The sequence below is a fragment of the Mytilus edulis genome, chromosome 3 (assembly GCF_963676685.1).
Source record: "Mytilus edulis chromosome 3, xbMytEdul2.2, whole genome shotgun sequence".
Classification (NCBI taxonomy): Eukaryota; Metazoa; Mollusca; class Bivalvia; order Mytilida; family Mytilidae; genus Mytilus; species Mytilus edulis.
Window position 1 is genome coordinate 16,535,210 of NC_092346.1, and position 18,331 is coordinate 16,553,540.

The following is an 18,331-nucleotide window of genomic DNA, read 5'->3' on the forward strand; positions in this document are numbered from 1 at the left end:
TTTTATAATGTAATTTGAAAAAAAATATACCTCATATGGTCCGGCCCGTTAAAAACCAAATGAGTATTATACTCATATGGTCCGACCATACGCGTATGGTCGGACCATATGAGTATACGCATATGGTCATGACCATACACGTATGGTCAAAATACTCATATGGTCCGGAATATATATAATGAACGCATTTCTAACCCTTTTGAAACCATAAAGCACATGCATATGTATAAAGAAAATTGCAAAAGATTTATATTTTTTTTATTAGATACTATAATCAATAACAGATAAGAATAACAATACATTAAATCATTCGAAAACTGTTCATCTCAAAATGTTTAAATGTTCAATAAATGTTCAATACTGTTCAATCACACAATTGACCACTGAGCGTTTTTCAGCTCTATTGTTGCTTATCTATTCTCTATATGAGCAATCTCATATTTGATTATTGTTTTTACATATTTTAATTCCAGTGAAATATAATTTAATTAGAGCCGGCTAAATAGCAAATTTGCTATTTTGCCGCTGCCAGTCAAATAGCCACTGCCTTTTTTTTTACTATACATTCAATTTTTACTTGAGATCAACAATGTTAATTTTAGAACTGTATTTTCTTCAATTTAAGAACCTTGCTAAACTGCAAAAAAGATATGTTTTAGGAAAACAAAGTTCTCAATCACAACTTCGAAGATATTTATAAATATCTTGATCTTGGACTACTTGGTATTTTTTGCAATTTATTTTAATCTTTATATGATAATGTACTCCAAAGGTTAGTTTTATTTATAGACGAGATTAAAAAATGCAGAAGAATATAAGCTCTCTAAATATAAAAATGCTGTATATTATATTCCCATGAAGCATTTAAAATAAGAAAAGCAAAACCTGAACCTCGTTGGCATTTTGACTGTCCCTCTGGTATCTTTCGTCCCTCTTTTTTAGATATCCATGATTTATCCTTATTCTGTACATGGGATTTGAAAACTGACATGTATTCTTTTAACTTGCGAAAACCAAGAAAATGCTTATTTGGGCCCTTTTTGGCCCCTAATTCCTAAACTGTTGGGACCAAAACTTACAAAAACAATCCAAACCTTTCTTTTATGGTCATAAACCTAGTGTTTAAATTGCATAGATTTCTATTTACTTAAACTAAAGTTATAGTGCGAAAACCAAAAGTATTCGGACGACGACGACGACAACGCCAACCTGATACCAATATACGACCAAAAAATTAAAATTTTTGCGGTCGTATAAAAAAGTTAAAGCACTTTACCCATCTTGGTCGTTGGGTCCAAACAACCTTAGGTAATTCCCTATCATTTGTACTTATTGTTGACAAAGCTGTGCCGTAGGGAATTTTTGATAAATTAAAGTTGGAAGGTGGTAACACTACCCAAACTTTAAACCTTATAAAACCTTACCCACCTTGGTCCCATCATTTGAACTAAGTGTGGACAAAACCTTTCCCGATGGGATTTTTTTTTATGCATTGCAGAATAAAGGAGGTTGTTTCACCCTACCATAACTTTGGAACTCAACTAAAATAGTCCCACCTTTTACCACCTAAGGATTCGGGTCAAAGCAACCTTAGGCAATTGGCTATTATTGGTACCGTGTGTGGATAAAAGCTTAGCATAAGGTTGTCTTAAACACATTTCATTTACCAAAAACTTCTCATTTCCTCTTGCTAAACTGCATCTGCTATGCTTCTTTAATATGTACACATGTATGAATTTAAATGAAAATTTAATTCACTTATTTTCATTCTTCTAAATAATCAAAATTTGTACATTTGTATTCATTGAAATGTATACTAAAGTAATTCAACAGTATAACCAAAATCATATATAAAATAGTGTATAATGTTGCAAAGCATGAGCCAATAAAAAACAGTATTGTGCCTGCACAATTTCTACTTTCAGAATGATAAAACAGAAAAAACTATATTGACAATCCTGTGTATTGTTAGCTTAATTTTGTTGTAAAATTTAATATAGAAAATGTGGAAAAATGATGCAAATTTTACAGATCATAACTATAAAAGAACATTTTTGCTGTAAAATTAGTCAGTTGGCATTTCAACAACCAGGAGTATAGTTTCGTCATTTGATCGAAATAATTTGTTTAATACTCCCGGACAGTTCGCTGATTTGAATTTCATTATTTCTCAAAAGATCACAATTTGAAGTTCGTTCGTCGTCATTTGAACGCATTTTCGTCACAATTAATATAAATTGTCATCAAAAAACTTTGGACATTTCCATTTAAAAAATGACTTGAAATAAGTTCCTGTACTTTACATGATTAAACATATTTATCCTTGTCAACACAAATCACAAAAAAAAAAATCACAGACACTGGATTTCTAATAGTATTTCTTTGTCTTTGGTGTCAATGAGGTTGCACAGGTTGAACATTAGAGCAACAAAAACTTTTTTTTTGTTCACTATAGCACTTGTTGTAAAAACATGAGATTGAATAAGATGCATGGTTGTCTTCTTTGAACAATTAAGTCAAGTATAATTCAATATGTGGAAGACGATCTAGATGATTGAGATAATGAAACAACCACTGCCTATTAGTATAAAACACAGTTGTCAGTGAATGCCTCGTACATGAGAGAGACTATGATCATGATGATATGATGGGATGTATACTGTTACAATCATCTAGATTTGGATATTCCTGAAATGAAAAAAAAATATATTTGAAGAAGTATTGCAACTTTAGTTATAGCTAAAAATGGCAAAGTTTACTTAAAACTACTAATTAATAAGCAGGTTGTCTGATTCATTTGAAAATGTCAGGGCAGACAGATCTTGTCCTGATTAACAATATTACTCCATGTCAGATTTGATGTAAATGCTTTGGTTTCAGAGATATAAGCCAAATCTACATTTTACCCTTATGTTCTATTTTTAGCTATGGAGGCCATTTTGGTTATATCTTTTAAACACTTTACTCCAATGATGATTGTGGCCAAGTTTGGTTAAGTTTGGCCCAGTAGTTTCAGAGATTTTTGTAAAAGTTCAGGCTAGGTGAGCTAAAAATAGCCAAATAATTTTGATGAGAGAAACCTGTGTTCAAAACCCATAACAATAAGTTTGTTTCACTTTTTTGTCATAATTCAATAAGATGTATCACCTCAAAGATTAAATGAACCTGTCAAAACGTGGAAGTCGTCAAGTTAAAGTTAAAATAATTTGGAATTTTCTTGTTTCATAAATAATAAAAAAAACAAAAATCTTCCTTTTGGATAACAAATAGTTATCAAAGGTACCAGGATTATAATTAAGTACGCCAGACGCGCGTTTCGTCTACATAACACTCATCAGTGATGCTCATATTAAAATATTTATAAAGCCAAACAAGTACAAAGTTGAATAGCATTGAGGATCCAAAATTCCATTATTGATATTCAAACAGGAATGCATGACAACTGATGAATTCCAGGAAGACAACTATGAGGATCTGTTTGTGAAATGACAATATAATGTTGTCTTTGTCTGTAGACAAAACTTGGATGAGGATACCATACATTTTTTGTTTATAACCGTTGAGTAATTAAATTTCAAGGATAACAAATTTAAGAAATGATGACAAAATAGCATACCACTCATATTGTTAGAAATGTGAAAGATATTTTTTTTTACATATTTGTGGTCTTGAAAGATATTTTTTACTTTTTTTTCCTACCGACCAACCTGACTTTTTAATGTGAAAAATATGTAAACCAGCAAAATTGAAAAACCCTGGCCTAACAGAAAATACATACAAAATTACACTGACATTTGTATAATATAGACATATATTTGAGAACAAGATTTATAAAGTAAATATCAAACTTTAAATGAATTTATAAAAAAAACCATTTTGACTATTTATTTTTTCTGATAATTCCATAATTATAGAATAAATACTTACTTCACTTCTGTTGTCCATAGAGGTCAACATTTTATTAAAATCAATAACAAGGTTATTGAAAGATGGTCGCCCTGATGGATTCTCATGCCAACAGGACTGCATCGTTTTATTAATTATTTCTGAAGCATATGGAGGTCTGCCCATTCTATGACCTTCTTTTAAAAGTTCAAATAATCTTTCCACAGGTACAGATGGATAAGGATTCCCTCCGAGTGTAAATATCTCCCACAACAATACTCCATAGGACCAACTATGAAAAAAAGATTAAAATTGTAAAGAACAAGGATTAATATATTTATGAATAAATTTAAATTACTTAGTGAATCAAAATATGCTTTTATTTCAACCATCTTTGCAATTTATTTTTACTTGAAGCAAGGTCCTACAAAAATCAGTCATCATAAAGTATCTGTAAGGCCTTTTTTGGGGGAAAATATTACTGCTGTAGAACCTGTGATATAAATTCGTTAAGGTGGTACCCAACACTTTAACTCAAATTAATTTGGCTCCTTTAATTTTCTTAAAATGTTGACAAAGTATTTACTTTGACCCTTTGACAAAAATATAAAAATTTCAAAAAGTTTGAACCAACCGTTTGATCAGAAAAAATTACACTGGTTATATAGCAGTTTGACAAACACTTATTTTGATCATTGAGAAGCTTAATACTCCCTTATGATGCCCCTCATGGGGGGGTCCTAGTAATCACATAATCACCATTTTTTTGCCAATATAATCACATAATCATTAAATATTTGCTTATCGTTAGTAATCAAATAATCATAAACTAAAAATACAGTCCTAGGTAATCAAATAATCATGAAATATTTGGCTTAATAATCAAATAATCATTAAAAAAACGGCCAAGTAATCACATAATCAAAAACCCCATGAGGGCCCTCCCTTATGAACACAACGTCATTAAAACGTTCTGCTGATTTTACAGAGTTATCTCCCTGTAGTGTTAGGTACCATCTTAAGATGATATACAGGCATACATGTCAAGTGACATGATATTCGCGTGTAATACACGCTTTTTTAACAGTTTACACACGAGGATTTTGTCACTTGCGTGCATTGTACAGTACAATATGAAACAAGTTGAATTAAACTATAGTAGCAGTCTTTTGACCTTTGTTTTCGTAAGACTTAATTTCCAGAACATCTACATCATGTTTCTTATAAATGCTAACACAAATTCTTTATAGAATATGGAATCATTTTACTGTTTGTTCAAATCTTTCAGTATTTTAAGCTATAAAATAAAATCCTCTGTTCAAAACAGTTCTCTTTTTTATGTTTTTATTAATATCCAATAATGGCACTTTTCCCTAGTTAATTAAGATTGGAGTTGAGTGCACCTACACAAGGGTGCAATCAACATTTTTTTTCTCTATGACATCATATTTTAGGGACTATGCATGAGTGACCCTTAGTGGTGGAAGGATTAATAAAGATACTTGTATAAAACTAGATATCACTGAAATCAGAATGATCCCTAGTTTATAATGAAATAAAAAAAAAGCGACTTTTAATATATTAAAATAATTTCATCCAAAGAACATTGGGAGGGGGGGGGGGGCTTAAAAAAAACTGAAATCAGGTCATGCACACACCTATGAAGACCTGATTGATGTCTTTTGGGGTATTGGTGGCAGAGTGCTCTATAGTAGTCAAAAAAATAACAAACCAGATGCCCCGCAGGGCGCAGCTGTATACTACCGCAGAGTCAAACCTTGAAAAGTTGGCGCAAGTATGGACACAACATAAAAGCTTGGTACAGCTCTGAATTTGGATTGTGATTAAATAGTTGACACAATATAGGTTTCTGACACGAATGAATGTGGTCTATGAACTTAAACATAAAAACTTAAAAATTTCAAATTGGACATTTAAAAACCAATTATGCCCAAATTGGCACCTCAATCAACCAGATGCTCCGAAGGGGGCAGCTTTATACGACAGCAGAGGTTGAACCCTGAACGGTTGGGGCAAGTATGGACACAACATAAAAGCTTGATACAGCTCTGAATTTGGATTGTGATTAAATAAATATAAATAGTTGACACAATATAGGTTTCTGACACAGAATGAATGTGGTCTAACAACTCAAACATAAAAACTTAAAAATTTCAAATTGGACATTTAAAAACCTATTATGGTCCAATATCCAAAATCTAAATATATGGTTAGATTCAGCATATCATAAAACCCCAAGAATTAAATCTTTGATGAAACCAAATCATGTTCAATTTTAGATCCCTTTAATTAGACCTCAATGTGGACCAATTTGATAACCAGGTCCAAATATTAACCAGATGCTCCGCAGGGCGCAGCTTTATACGACCGCATAGGTTGAACCCTGAACGGTCGGGGTAAGTATGGACACAACATTTAAGCTGGATTCAGCTCTAAATTTGGATTGTGATTAAATAGTTGACACAGCATAGGTTTTGGACACAGAATGAATGTAGTCTAATGAACTTAAAATAATTTTTTTGTCTTTGAGCAATCACTATGCTGTTGAATATTAATCCTCTCAAAAAAATGGTTGAAGAAATTTTCTTTTTATTTATGAAATCTGAAATGAGAAAAATTAACCCCCCCCCCCCCCCCCCCCCCCACCACCATTTTTTTTTCACATCCCCCTTTCCCTTTTTTCAAAACTGATCTCAATTCAAATTTCTAATGGAGTTTGAAACAATAACTACTCATTTAAATACATCATAAAATATTAAAATGTAACAAAAAGTGCTTGTTATCACTGAATGGTAAAGAGTGTTTTAATTTATCAGTTGGTAGTAAAAGTGAATATACATTGTGCATTGTATAAAACAATGATTTAAGTTGATTCAACTACTATTCTGGACAAAGAAAGATAACTCCAATCAATTGAAAATTTCTTGCTATTGCACAATATTGTGCAATTAGATATTTCTTGCTATTGCGCAATACTGTGCAATTGAAAATATTTGCTATTGCACAATACTGTGCAATTGAAGATTTCTTGCTATTGCACAATACTGTGCAATTGAACATTTTTTGCTATTGCACAATACTGTGCAATTGAAGATTTCTTGCTATTGCTGAATACTGTGCAATTGAAAATTTCTTGCTATTGCACAATACTTAATATAATAATTTTGGATCCTGATTTGAACCAACTTGTAAACTGGGCCCATAATCAAAAATCTATGTACATGATTAAATTCAGCATATCAAAAAAGCCAAAGAATTCAATTTTTATTAAAATCAAACTTAGTTTAATTTTGGACCCTTTGGTATTTAATGTAGACCAATTTGAAAACGGGACTAAAAATTAAGAATCTACATACACAGTTAGATTTGGCATATCAAAGAACCCCAATTATTCAATTTTTGATGAAATCAAACAAAGTTTTATTTTGGACCCCGATTTAAACCAACTTGAAAACTGGGCCAATAATCAAAAATCTAAGTACATTTTTAGATTCAGCATATCAAAGAACCCCAAGGATTCAATTTTTGTTAAAATCAAACTAAGTTTAATTTTGGACCCTTTGGACCTTAATGTAGACCAATTGGAAAACGGGACCAAAAATTAAGAATCTACATACACAGTTAGATCAGGCATATCAAAGAACCCCAATTATTCAATTTTTGATGAAATCAAACAAAGTTCAATTTTGGACCCTTTGGGCCCCTTATTCCTAAAAACCTGTTGGGACCAAAACTCCCAAAATCAAACCCAACCTTCCTTTTATGGTCATAAACCTTGTGTTTAAATTTCAAAGATTTCTATTTACTTATACTAAAGTTATGGTGCGAAAACCAAGAATAATGCTTACTTGGGCCCCTTTTTGGCCCCTTATTCCTAATCTGTTCAGACCTCAACTCCCAAAATCAATCCCAACCTTTCTTTTGTGGTCATAAACCTTGTGTTTAAATTTCATTGATTTCTATTCACTTATACTAAAGTTATTGTGCGAAAACCAAGAATAATGCTTATTTGGGCCCTTTTTTGGCCCCTAATTCCTAAAATTTTGGGACCAAAACTCCCAAAATCAATCTCAACCTTCCTTTTTTGGTCATAAACCTTGTGTCAAAATTTCATAGATTTCTATTTACTGAAACTAAAGTTATAGTGCGAAAACCAAGAAAATGCTTATTTGGGCCCTTTTTGGCCCCTAATTCCTAAAATTTTGGGACCAAAACTCCCAAAATCAATCTCAACCTTCCTTTTGTGGTTATAAACGTTGTTTTAAAATTTCATAGATTTCTATTCACTTTTAGTAAAGTTAGAGTGCGAAAACTAAAAGTATTCGGACGACGACGACGACGACGCAGGACGACGACGCCAACGTGATAGCAATATACGGTCGTATAAAAATCTAAATACATGGTTAGATTCAGCATATTGAAGAACCCCATACATTCAATTTTTGTTGAAATCAAACAAAGTTTAATTTTTGACCCTTTGGTCAAAGGCTGTTCCAATAGATAAACCATCTAACATCATAGTACTATCTTACTACACCATAAAAAAACAATTATACCAAGGATGTTTCAATAGATAAACCATCTTACATCATATAATTATATTACTACACCATAAAAACCAATTATACCAAGCATGTTTCAATAGATATACCATAAAAAATCGTAGTACTATCTCACTAAACAATAAAAACCAATTATACCAAGCATGTTCCAATAGATAGACCATCTAACATCATAGTACTATCTTACTACACAATAAAAAGTAATTATACCAAGCAGGTTTTAATAGATAGACCATCTAACATCATAGTACTATCTTACTACACCATAAAAACCAATTATACCAAGGATGTTTCAATAGATAGCCCATCTTACATTATAGTACTATCTTACTACACAATAAAAACCAATTATACCAAGGATGTTTCAATAGATAAACCATCTAACATCATATAATTATATTACTACACCATAAAAACCAAATATACCAAACATGTTTCAATAGATAGACCATCTTACATGATAGTACAATCTTACTAAACAATAAAATCCAAATATACCAAGCATGTTTCAATAGATATACCATATAAAATCGTAGTACTATCGCGCTACACAAAAAAAAAACCAATTACATCAAGCATGGTTCAATAGATAGCCCATCTAACATTAAAGTACTATCTTACTACACCACAAGAGTGCACACACTGAAATGTCTCGCCTTCTTTACTAATTCCTGATACTATCTTGATAGACCTAAATATAAAGCTTTATTACAACTGTCACATAAACTCAACATTAACCAAGAAAAGGAAACATTTATCAATCAACCATGAAAATGAGGCCAAGGTCAGATGAACCATGCCAGGCAGACATGTACAGCTAACAATTTTTCAATACAACAAATATAGTTGACTTATTGCTTATAAATAAAGAAAAACAGACCACAACACACAAACACTTAAAACTTAGCAATGGACCGTGAAAATGAGGTCAAAGTCAAATTAAACCAGCCTAACCAACATAAAGATCATAAAATATGTCCATACACCAAATATAGTTGACCTAATGCATAAAGTATTAGAAAAATAGACCAAAACTAAAAACTTAACTTTGACCACTGAACCATTAAAAAAAAGGTCAAGGTCAGATGACACCTGTCAGCTAGACATCTACACCTTACAATCATTCCATACACCAATTATAGTAGACCTATTGCATATAGTATAAGAAAAACAGAGCAAAACACAAAAACTTAACTATAACCACTGAACCATGAAAAAATGAGGTCAAGGTCAGATGACACCTGTCAGCTAGACATGTACACCTTACAATCATTCCATACACCAATTATAGTAGACCTATTGCATATAGTATAAGAAAAACAGACCAAAACACAAAAACTTAACTATAACCACTGAACCATGAAAATGAGGTCAAGGTCAGATGACACCTGTCAGCTAGACATGTACACCTTACAATCATCCATACACCAATTATAGTAGACCTATTGCATATAGTATAAGAAAAACAGACCAAAACACAAAAACTTAACTATAACCACTGAACCATGAAAATGAGGTCAAGGTCAGATGACACCTGCCAGTTGGACATGTACACCTTACAGTCCTTCCATACACCGAATATACTAGACCTATTGCTTATAGTATTGAAAACGGGACCAAAAATTAAGAATCTACATACACAGTTAGATTTGGCATATCAAAGAACCCCAATTATTCAATTTTTGATGAAATCAAACAAAGTTTAATTTTGGACCCTTTGGGCCCTTTATTCCTAAACTGTTGGGACCAAAACTCCCAAAATCAATACCAACCTTCTTTTTATGGTCATAAACCTTATGTTTAAATTTCATAAATTTCTATTTATAAATACTAAAGTTATGGTGCAAAAACCAAGAAAAATGCTTATTTGGGTCCCTTTTTGGCCCCTAATTTCTAAACTGTTGGGACCTTAACTCCCAAAATCAATACCAACCTTCCTTTTATGGTCATACACATTGTGTTTAAATTTCATTGATTTCTATTTACTTATACTAAAGTTATTGTGCGAAAACCAAGAATAATGCTTATTTGGGCCCTTTTTTGGCCCCTAATTTCTGAACTGTTGGTACCAAAACTCCCAAAATCAATCCCAACCTTTCTTTTGTGGTCATAAACCTTGTATCAACATTTCATAGATTTCTATTTACTTAAACTAAAGTTATAGTGCGAAAACCAAGAAAATGCTTATTTGGGCCCTTTTTGGCCCCTAATTCCTAAAATATTGGGACCAAAACTGCCAAAATCAATCCCAACCTTCCTTTTGTGGTCATAAACCTTGTGTTAAAATTTCATAGATTTCTATTTACTTTTAGTAAAGTAAGAGTGCGAAAACTAAAAGTATTCGGACGACGACGACGACGACGACGACGACGACGCAGACGACGACGCCAACGTGATAGCAATATACGACGAAATTTTTTTCAAATTTTGCGGTCGTATAAAAATTTTAAAAAATCTTGATTTATTAAAACAGGGGACAATATTAGAAATTTCATCTAACATTTTGATCCTAGTTTTATTAATTTCTGAACATGTTATGATAAAATGAAATTCATCTTCCACCTCTTTATGGCATAAAGGACATATTCTATTTTCTAAAGCTGTTTTGTTGTATCTACCGCGATCAACAGCCAACATACTATAATTACTTATTCCTATTTTAGCATAATTTTTTGTAACATTTTTATCTAAATTCAATATAAGGTACTTTTCTAGTTCATACTTTACTTTAAATTTTCTGTAGGTTCTTAGTTTATTTCCATTTATTGAATTATCATCATTAAAGAGACAATTTCTCCAAAATATAATGTAAATTCCATTGAGCTTCTTCACGACGGCTAAAAGTAATCGTTTTTTTAGAGAAGAACCTACTACCACTTCATCAACAGACCACAGCTCACGTGGGGCTCTTGCTTCGTGGCTTATTCTACTATGCACACTAACAATTTGAAACAAAAGGGTTCTCATTTTATAATGAAGTTTGATGTCTTAATAGCTATTGTAGAATGAAGAACAGCAATCGAAAGGTAGTTAAACATTAATGTATGCTAGAAGATATGTTTCAGGTATTTGTCGAACCTGGGACACATGTCGTAGAAAGCTCGCTACAAGGATAGGGCGGCGACTTCGGTGGCGGCGTTATCTACCTGCCTAAAAGCTTTATATTTTAGAAAGTGGAAGACCTGGAAGCTTCATACTTTGTATATAGATACCTCATGTTACGAAGTTCCCGTCTGTCACATGTCCATTGTCCTTGGCCTCATTTTTATGGTTGTGTGACGACTTGAAAATAGTTAAGATTTTTTTTTAATGTTAATTTCTCTCCTATTAAGAGTACTAGTAATATGAGTTATATGATAACTATATTTGGTATGTGCGTACCTTGCAAGATCCTCATGCCCGTCAGACAGATTTCACTTGACCTCAACCTCATTTTTTGATCAGGGAACAAGGTTAAGTTTTGGTGGTCAAGTCCATATCTTAGATACTCTAAGAAATAGGTCTTGTATATTCGGTGTATGGAAGGACTGTCAGGTGTACATGCCCAACTGACAGGTGTTATCTGACCTTGACCTCATTTTCTTGGTTTAATGGTTATAATTAAGTTTTTGTGTTTTGGTCTGTTTTTCTTAATCTGTTTGCAATAGGTTTACTATATTTGATGTATGGAATGATTGTAAGGTGTACATGTCTAGCTGGCAGGTGTCAATTGGCCTTGAACTCATTTTCATGGTTCAGTGGTTACAGTTAAGTGTTTTGAGTTTTGGTCTTTTTTTCTATTACTATATGCAATAGGTCAACGGATTTGGCTATACTTCTTGGACCTTTTGGATTATAGCTCTTCATCTTTTATATAAGCTTTTGATTTCAAATATTTTGGCCACGAGCATCACTGAAGAGACATGTTTTGTCGAAATGCGCATCTGGTGCAAGAAAATTGGTACCGTTAATATTATTATTTGTTGTATGCAAATATATCATTATGTATTTGTCATTATCGCTATTTTGTGCATTTTGCCTTTGATCTTTTTTTGTGATAATTTTTCAGTTCGTGCTACTTGCTTGAGAAGGAAAATTATAGCTAAAAACTAAGCAGGCACGTGGCGTTGCTAGAATAGCTATAAACAGATTATCATTGGTCATCTCAACTCGATTGCCTTTCTCGATTTCGCCGTCCCGGTTCAAGCGAGAAAATCAATCTCGTTGAGATGATCAACGATATTCTAAATAAAGTCTCGCAGGTTTAATTGACTTTGATCTCATTTTCACGGTTCATTGCTCAGGTTAATTTTTTGTGTTTTGGTCAATTTTTCTTAAACTATAAGCAATAGGTCAACAATACTTGTTGTATAGAAGAATTATAAGCTCCAATTTGATTTCATTCAACAAATTAATTCATGACCTGCATGTATACGCTTAGAACACGGCAACGTAACAAATGGTGAATATTTATCATCCGTGTAATTTGGTCATAAGGATATTTGCAAACTTTCAACGGATTGCCAATGAGACAACTATTCACAAAAGACCAAAATGACACAGACATTATCAACTATAGGTCACCGTACGTAAGAGTTCATAAAATACAAATATTCCGCGTGGAACACCTCCTTTTGCTTCCTTTATTTTCACCCTTTGGATGGGACCTTCAAATTTAATTTTGCTTTCTAACCGATAAATGCATATACAAATCATGATGCATTTTTTATGTGTACTTTAAGGGCCCTTGATTGGAACAATATTCTTCTTTTTTTCTATCATAGAAATTACAATAAAACTTTCCAACAGGCTGTGTCTACTTAACGTTAACATTAATTGGTACTCGTTTCCCCTGATACATGTTAGACTGAGTCCTTTCGCCTGTAGAGTCTGTTCATCAGAAGTTCACAAAACTGTCAACGTTGCTATTACAAAAGGAGTGATTACATTAATTCAAAATCCATGACCCAAAATTTTTTACAAATGTAGTTTATGTCATAAAACATGAAGAAACAAATTTGGGAAGGGTATAAAAATATAGCAAGTAACACACTGTTCACACTAGCAATATTGACTAAGGTGATCAGACACCACTCTTCATATGTTGTCTTAGGTTAACTCTGCTCACCTTGAACACATATTGACAATGTTTACCTCTGGTCCAGTTACAATGATTCTTTGATCAAATAACACACTCATTTATGTTGGTAACCTCTGGTCACCTCGTACATATATTCATTATGTTGACCTCTGGTCACCTTACTATAATGCTCACATAACACAATCGTTCACTTTGGTTACTTCTGGTCACCAAACACATTCATTGACGTTTTTTACCTCTGGTCGCCCTAAACCGCTATTCATATATTAACTTCGGTTCATGTTTGTAGATAATATCAGTCAGTACTTGAGGTACAGTTAATGTGTACGTCAAAAAAACAAAGCATTTTCAAAGTTTTAATGGTTGCATACAATTCAGTACTCACGAGCGTTGGATGTTTGTAGATCATATTGGTCAATGCTTTAGGTACAGTTCATGTGTATGTCAAGAAGGCTGGGGATTTTGAAAGTTTTAATGGTTGCATACATTAGTACTCACAAGGGTTGTATGTTTGTAGATAATATCGGTCAGTACTTGAGGTACAGTTTATGTGTACGTCCACCAGACATAGCATTTTAAAATTTTTATGGTTGCACAACTTAGTATTCACTACGATTGGATACTTATAGATTATATTGGTCAGTACTTGAGGTACAGTTAATGTGTATGCCAAGAAGACAAAGCATTTTGAAAGTCTTAATGGTTGCATACATTAGTACTCACAAGGGTTGGGTGTTTGTAGATTATATTGGTCAGTACTTCAAGGTACAGTTAATGTGTACACCAAGAAGGAACACAAGGAATAAGATTAAGGTTATACTTATATCTATTCATGTTATCATAGTTTTGTAACAGAAATAAACAGGCCCTTAAAATTACATAGAAAATCTATTCGTAACACCAAGTTCAAAAGACAATGAAAGAAGAAGAACAAAGGCTTCATCAGAACATGACATACAAATTACACTGACTTGGGTCAGACAAATGGATTTTTTAAATAATAACAGCAACAGATTCTATTCCTTTTCAATTAAAAACTAAGATTGGTTTGCTCATTGGGAAAGACTGTCCTGTAACCTTTAGTTAATGACCTTCTACATAATGTAGTCCCTGGTGGAGCGTGGTAGCCTTGACAATCATACCACATTTTCTTGTGTCAATCAAATATTATCAATTAGAATGATTCATTTGATTCATATTTAATTAATCTTTATTGCTTTTAAGAATATTAATCAAAATGATAAACAAAAATTACAAGTATATACATTGTTTATTTCTTTAACATATACATGAATGGGAATATTATAATAAAGAATAAAAATTATAATTATAATGTTTACATATCAACACGAAAAACTGATTACATTTTCTGCAAAAAAAAAAAGTAATAATTCAATCGGTTTATAAATATATATATCTGCTATTAAAATATTTCCAAAATAAAAAGTAATTTCACCCGTTGCCTGCATTAATAATAAATAAGTGCTTATTCAAAAATTACAAATTTATCTTAATCCATAAATTCATTGTGTATATAAATAAGTTCATTCAACTTCAATAAATATAGTTTATATGTATAAGCTTATTCAAAGAAAAATAATGATATAATAATAAACTGGCATCAATTAAATGTAAAATGTTTTTGTACAATGTATAAACAGAATAGATTTGCATAAGTTATCATGTTGACTGAAGTGTATAAGTCCATGAAATGGAAATGCATCTACATAATAAACACATAAATGAAAATTACAATTTTTCATCACAGCTACACCAAAAAAGTTCTTGCCAGCTTATGCTATCTCAAATATTCCGACAACAAAAATCTACCTAAATTCAGGAAAATATCTCATGTCATTCAAATGTTATTAAAATTATTGAACTTAATATATACTTATCTAAGTCCAGTATGTTACATTTTAAAATTGATTATGATTCTATAATGTGTTTTCAAAAATAAATATATCATTCAGTGGTTGTTAATTGCAGGCTTATTTACTTATGAGTTTGTTACTAAATTTTACCAAATCTTGACTTTGATAAAAAAAAAAAATCAACACAGAGCATGTGGATCACTTTACAGATGATTTGTTGTATTAAATTTATTCTTTAAGAAACATTTTTTCTACTAGTATTTACCTATCAGTGAATGTTTGATTTTTGTTTCCCACTCCATTTGCACTGCAAGGTTGATGAAGTTGAAACAAGAGGCCTGGTAGATATTGGAAAATATCAGTGAATTAGTGTTTAGAAGCCAATAATTCAAAAATAGTAAAGGGGAATACACCTTTGTCTACATTGTCAGTATAAAAAGTATATATCATACCAAAAAGCAACATCACAAAAATACTGAACTCAAGAGGAAAATCTAATCAGAAAGTCCATAATCACATGGCAAAATCAAATGACAAAACGCACCAAAAACGAATGGACAAGAACTGTCATATTCCTGACTTGGTACAGGCATTTTCAAATATAGAAAATGGTTTGTCGTCAATAAACAACATAAAAAAATGCAAAAATCGGTGTTCCTTAAAATTACATTATAGGGGCAGCAACCAAACAATGTGTTGTTACGTTTGTAGATAATCTTGACCTGAAAAACAATTTTATCCTATGTCAGAAATGCTCTAAACTCTATTTCTTTGTTAGGTTGTGTAAGAGGGTGAGAGCGAGTTGCTTATTTGATTTTTTTTCACATAAACACATTAATTGTGCGTTTAAATTGAGAATAAGGACATCAGGATGAAAGAAAACAGGTTTTAAAAGTCTGCTAAATACATTTATGTTGTCAAAACGCTCCAGATTACACATATACATATGACTTCTTATGAGAAACACAATTTCTATAACTTGACAATCAAACTCAAATAATAAAACCACATGAAAAGTTATAATAAATTAAATAAAGATTTGTCATGTGTTCAATCAAACAAAAGACTTAATATAACAATGTATAAGATGAACTGCAAAGGAAGCATAAAAATGTGTGATCCAATAGTCTTAAATAAATATATCTCAAATGCAAGTAACTCAAAAATTCATTCGATAGGAATACCACATGTAAAAATATAAATACATCTTTGTATTAACACAGACTGAAGTATTGATTTATGCTAAAATAAGACCTCACCTAATATGGCTAACACACTTACATTGATTTTTAAAAGTTGCTGCCTATTAATTTAAACCTACAATCATTCTTCAGATTATATGAGAATTGGTTACAGCCAACTTCAGTCATCAATTTTCAAGAAAGAGGATTCAGGCCATGTGGACAAAACAACATGCATACGAAAAGTCGTGTATCGATATCGAATCTACATTGGTCTTCTAGATACTAGATTAGTCCATGTTGATTTTATTAAGTTTAAGATACAATTTCTTGGTAGTGTAGATTTATTTCATTGTCCTGCTCACAAGCAAACTTAAAACTCACAGTAAAACCCAGTAAGATAATATAATTGAAAAAATTAAAACATTTTTTACTTCCATTAGTAAAATTCAATACATTTGTTTCGAGTTTACACTATTCAAGATGGTTTGCACTTGTTGATAGACCTAAAAGCAAAAAGTGCATACATAATTAACTTAAATTTCTGTATTTGTAAAAAACATGACAGAAGACACCATGTTCTTCATTTAGAAAAAGTTTAAGGAATGAATTAAACATTCTTCTTTTAAAAAATTGCACATTTCTTTAAAAATCTAGGCAGATAGTTTTCTGCTACAATCCAACATGGCAGACACCATTTGATATAGCTTAAGCAAATAAACAAAATAGAGTGGACATAATGTGTTTGTGGTAGGTTTTAAATTTTGGATTTTTATATACTCAGATATGATTGGTAATAATATTAATTTTGTAATCAGGAATGCATTTGACACAAGTTCTTCATTGACAAGATCATGAAGATATAATCCTTATTTCACAAAATGGGTGCATTCTTTCAATAATTGGAACAAATAATTTTAAACAATGACTAACTTGTGAAATTTAACCAATACATTTAAAAAAAGACTGCATTTGACATCTTTTCACATATATTATTAAAATAGTAGTCACAGTACTAATTGATATTTTAGTCTGCAAACATGATTCATTCATTAGTTGTTGCTGCAATTAATTGGAAACTAGCTTGCAGTAACTGTGAGTACTCATAGATCAGTACTTTATGTCTCTAGTGTTTTAGTTTAATTTTGTGATGATGTTAAACCACTGTCCTGGCTTAGAGGAGGGTTGAACCCTGTTCAAATTCAGGAGACTTTAATTCCGAGGTTATGTTTTTTTTACTGTCTCAAGGTAACAAGACTGTAATTCAGTGGTTGCACTTGTCTAATACATATGTTTCTGGTTATTGTTTGGTTTTACTTTTTATCAGATTAGGGTCTTTCATAGCTTGCTTTCAACTATGGATTTCTATTTACTTAAACTAAAGTTATAGTGCGAATACCAAGAAAATGCTTATTTGGGCCTTTTTTGGCCCCTAATTCTTAAAATCTTGGGACCAAAACTCCCAAAATCAATCCCAACCTTCCTTTTGTGGTCATAAACCTTGTGTTTAAATTTCATTGATTTCTATTTACTTATACTAAAGTTATTGTGCGAAAACGAAGATTAATGCTTATTTGGGCCCTTTTTTGGCCCCTTATTCCTAAAATCTTGGGACCAAAACTCCCAAAATCACTCCCAACCTTCCTTTTGTGGTCATAAACCTTGTGTTAAAATTTCATAGATTTCTATTCACTGTTACTAAAGTTAGAGTGCGAAAACTAAAAGTAT

General features: G+C 31.7%; 1 protein-coding gene across 1 annotated transcript; it reads right to left on the reverse strand.

Annotated features, from left to right (window-relative positions):
• Positions 1 to 241: 241 nt before the first annotated feature.
• Positions 242 to 14,682, reverse strand: LOC139515910 (fibroblast growth factor receptor 4-like). The gene is made up of 3 exons (XM_071305669.1): positions 11,681 to 14,682; positions 3,928 to 4,177; positions 242 to 2,688 (listed from the first exon to the last, which is right to left on the reverse strand). Exons 1-3 carry the CDS (start codon positions 11,683 to 11,685, stop codon positions 2,635 to 2,637), a joined length of 309 nt encoding a protein of 102 aa, XP_071161770.1. The 5' UTR covers positions 11,686 to 14,682; the 3' UTR covers positions 242 to 2,634.
• Positions 14,683 to 18,331: the final 3,649 nt, after the last annotated feature.

What these genes read in the sequence shown, in the direction of transcription:
- LOC139515910 (XM_071305669.1), bottom strand. An exon ending in CTATGGACAACAGAAGTGAA is followed by an intron (nt 2,689 to 3,927) that starts GTAAGTATTTAT and finishes TTTTCATTTCAG; the next exon opens with GAATATCCAAATCTAGATGA.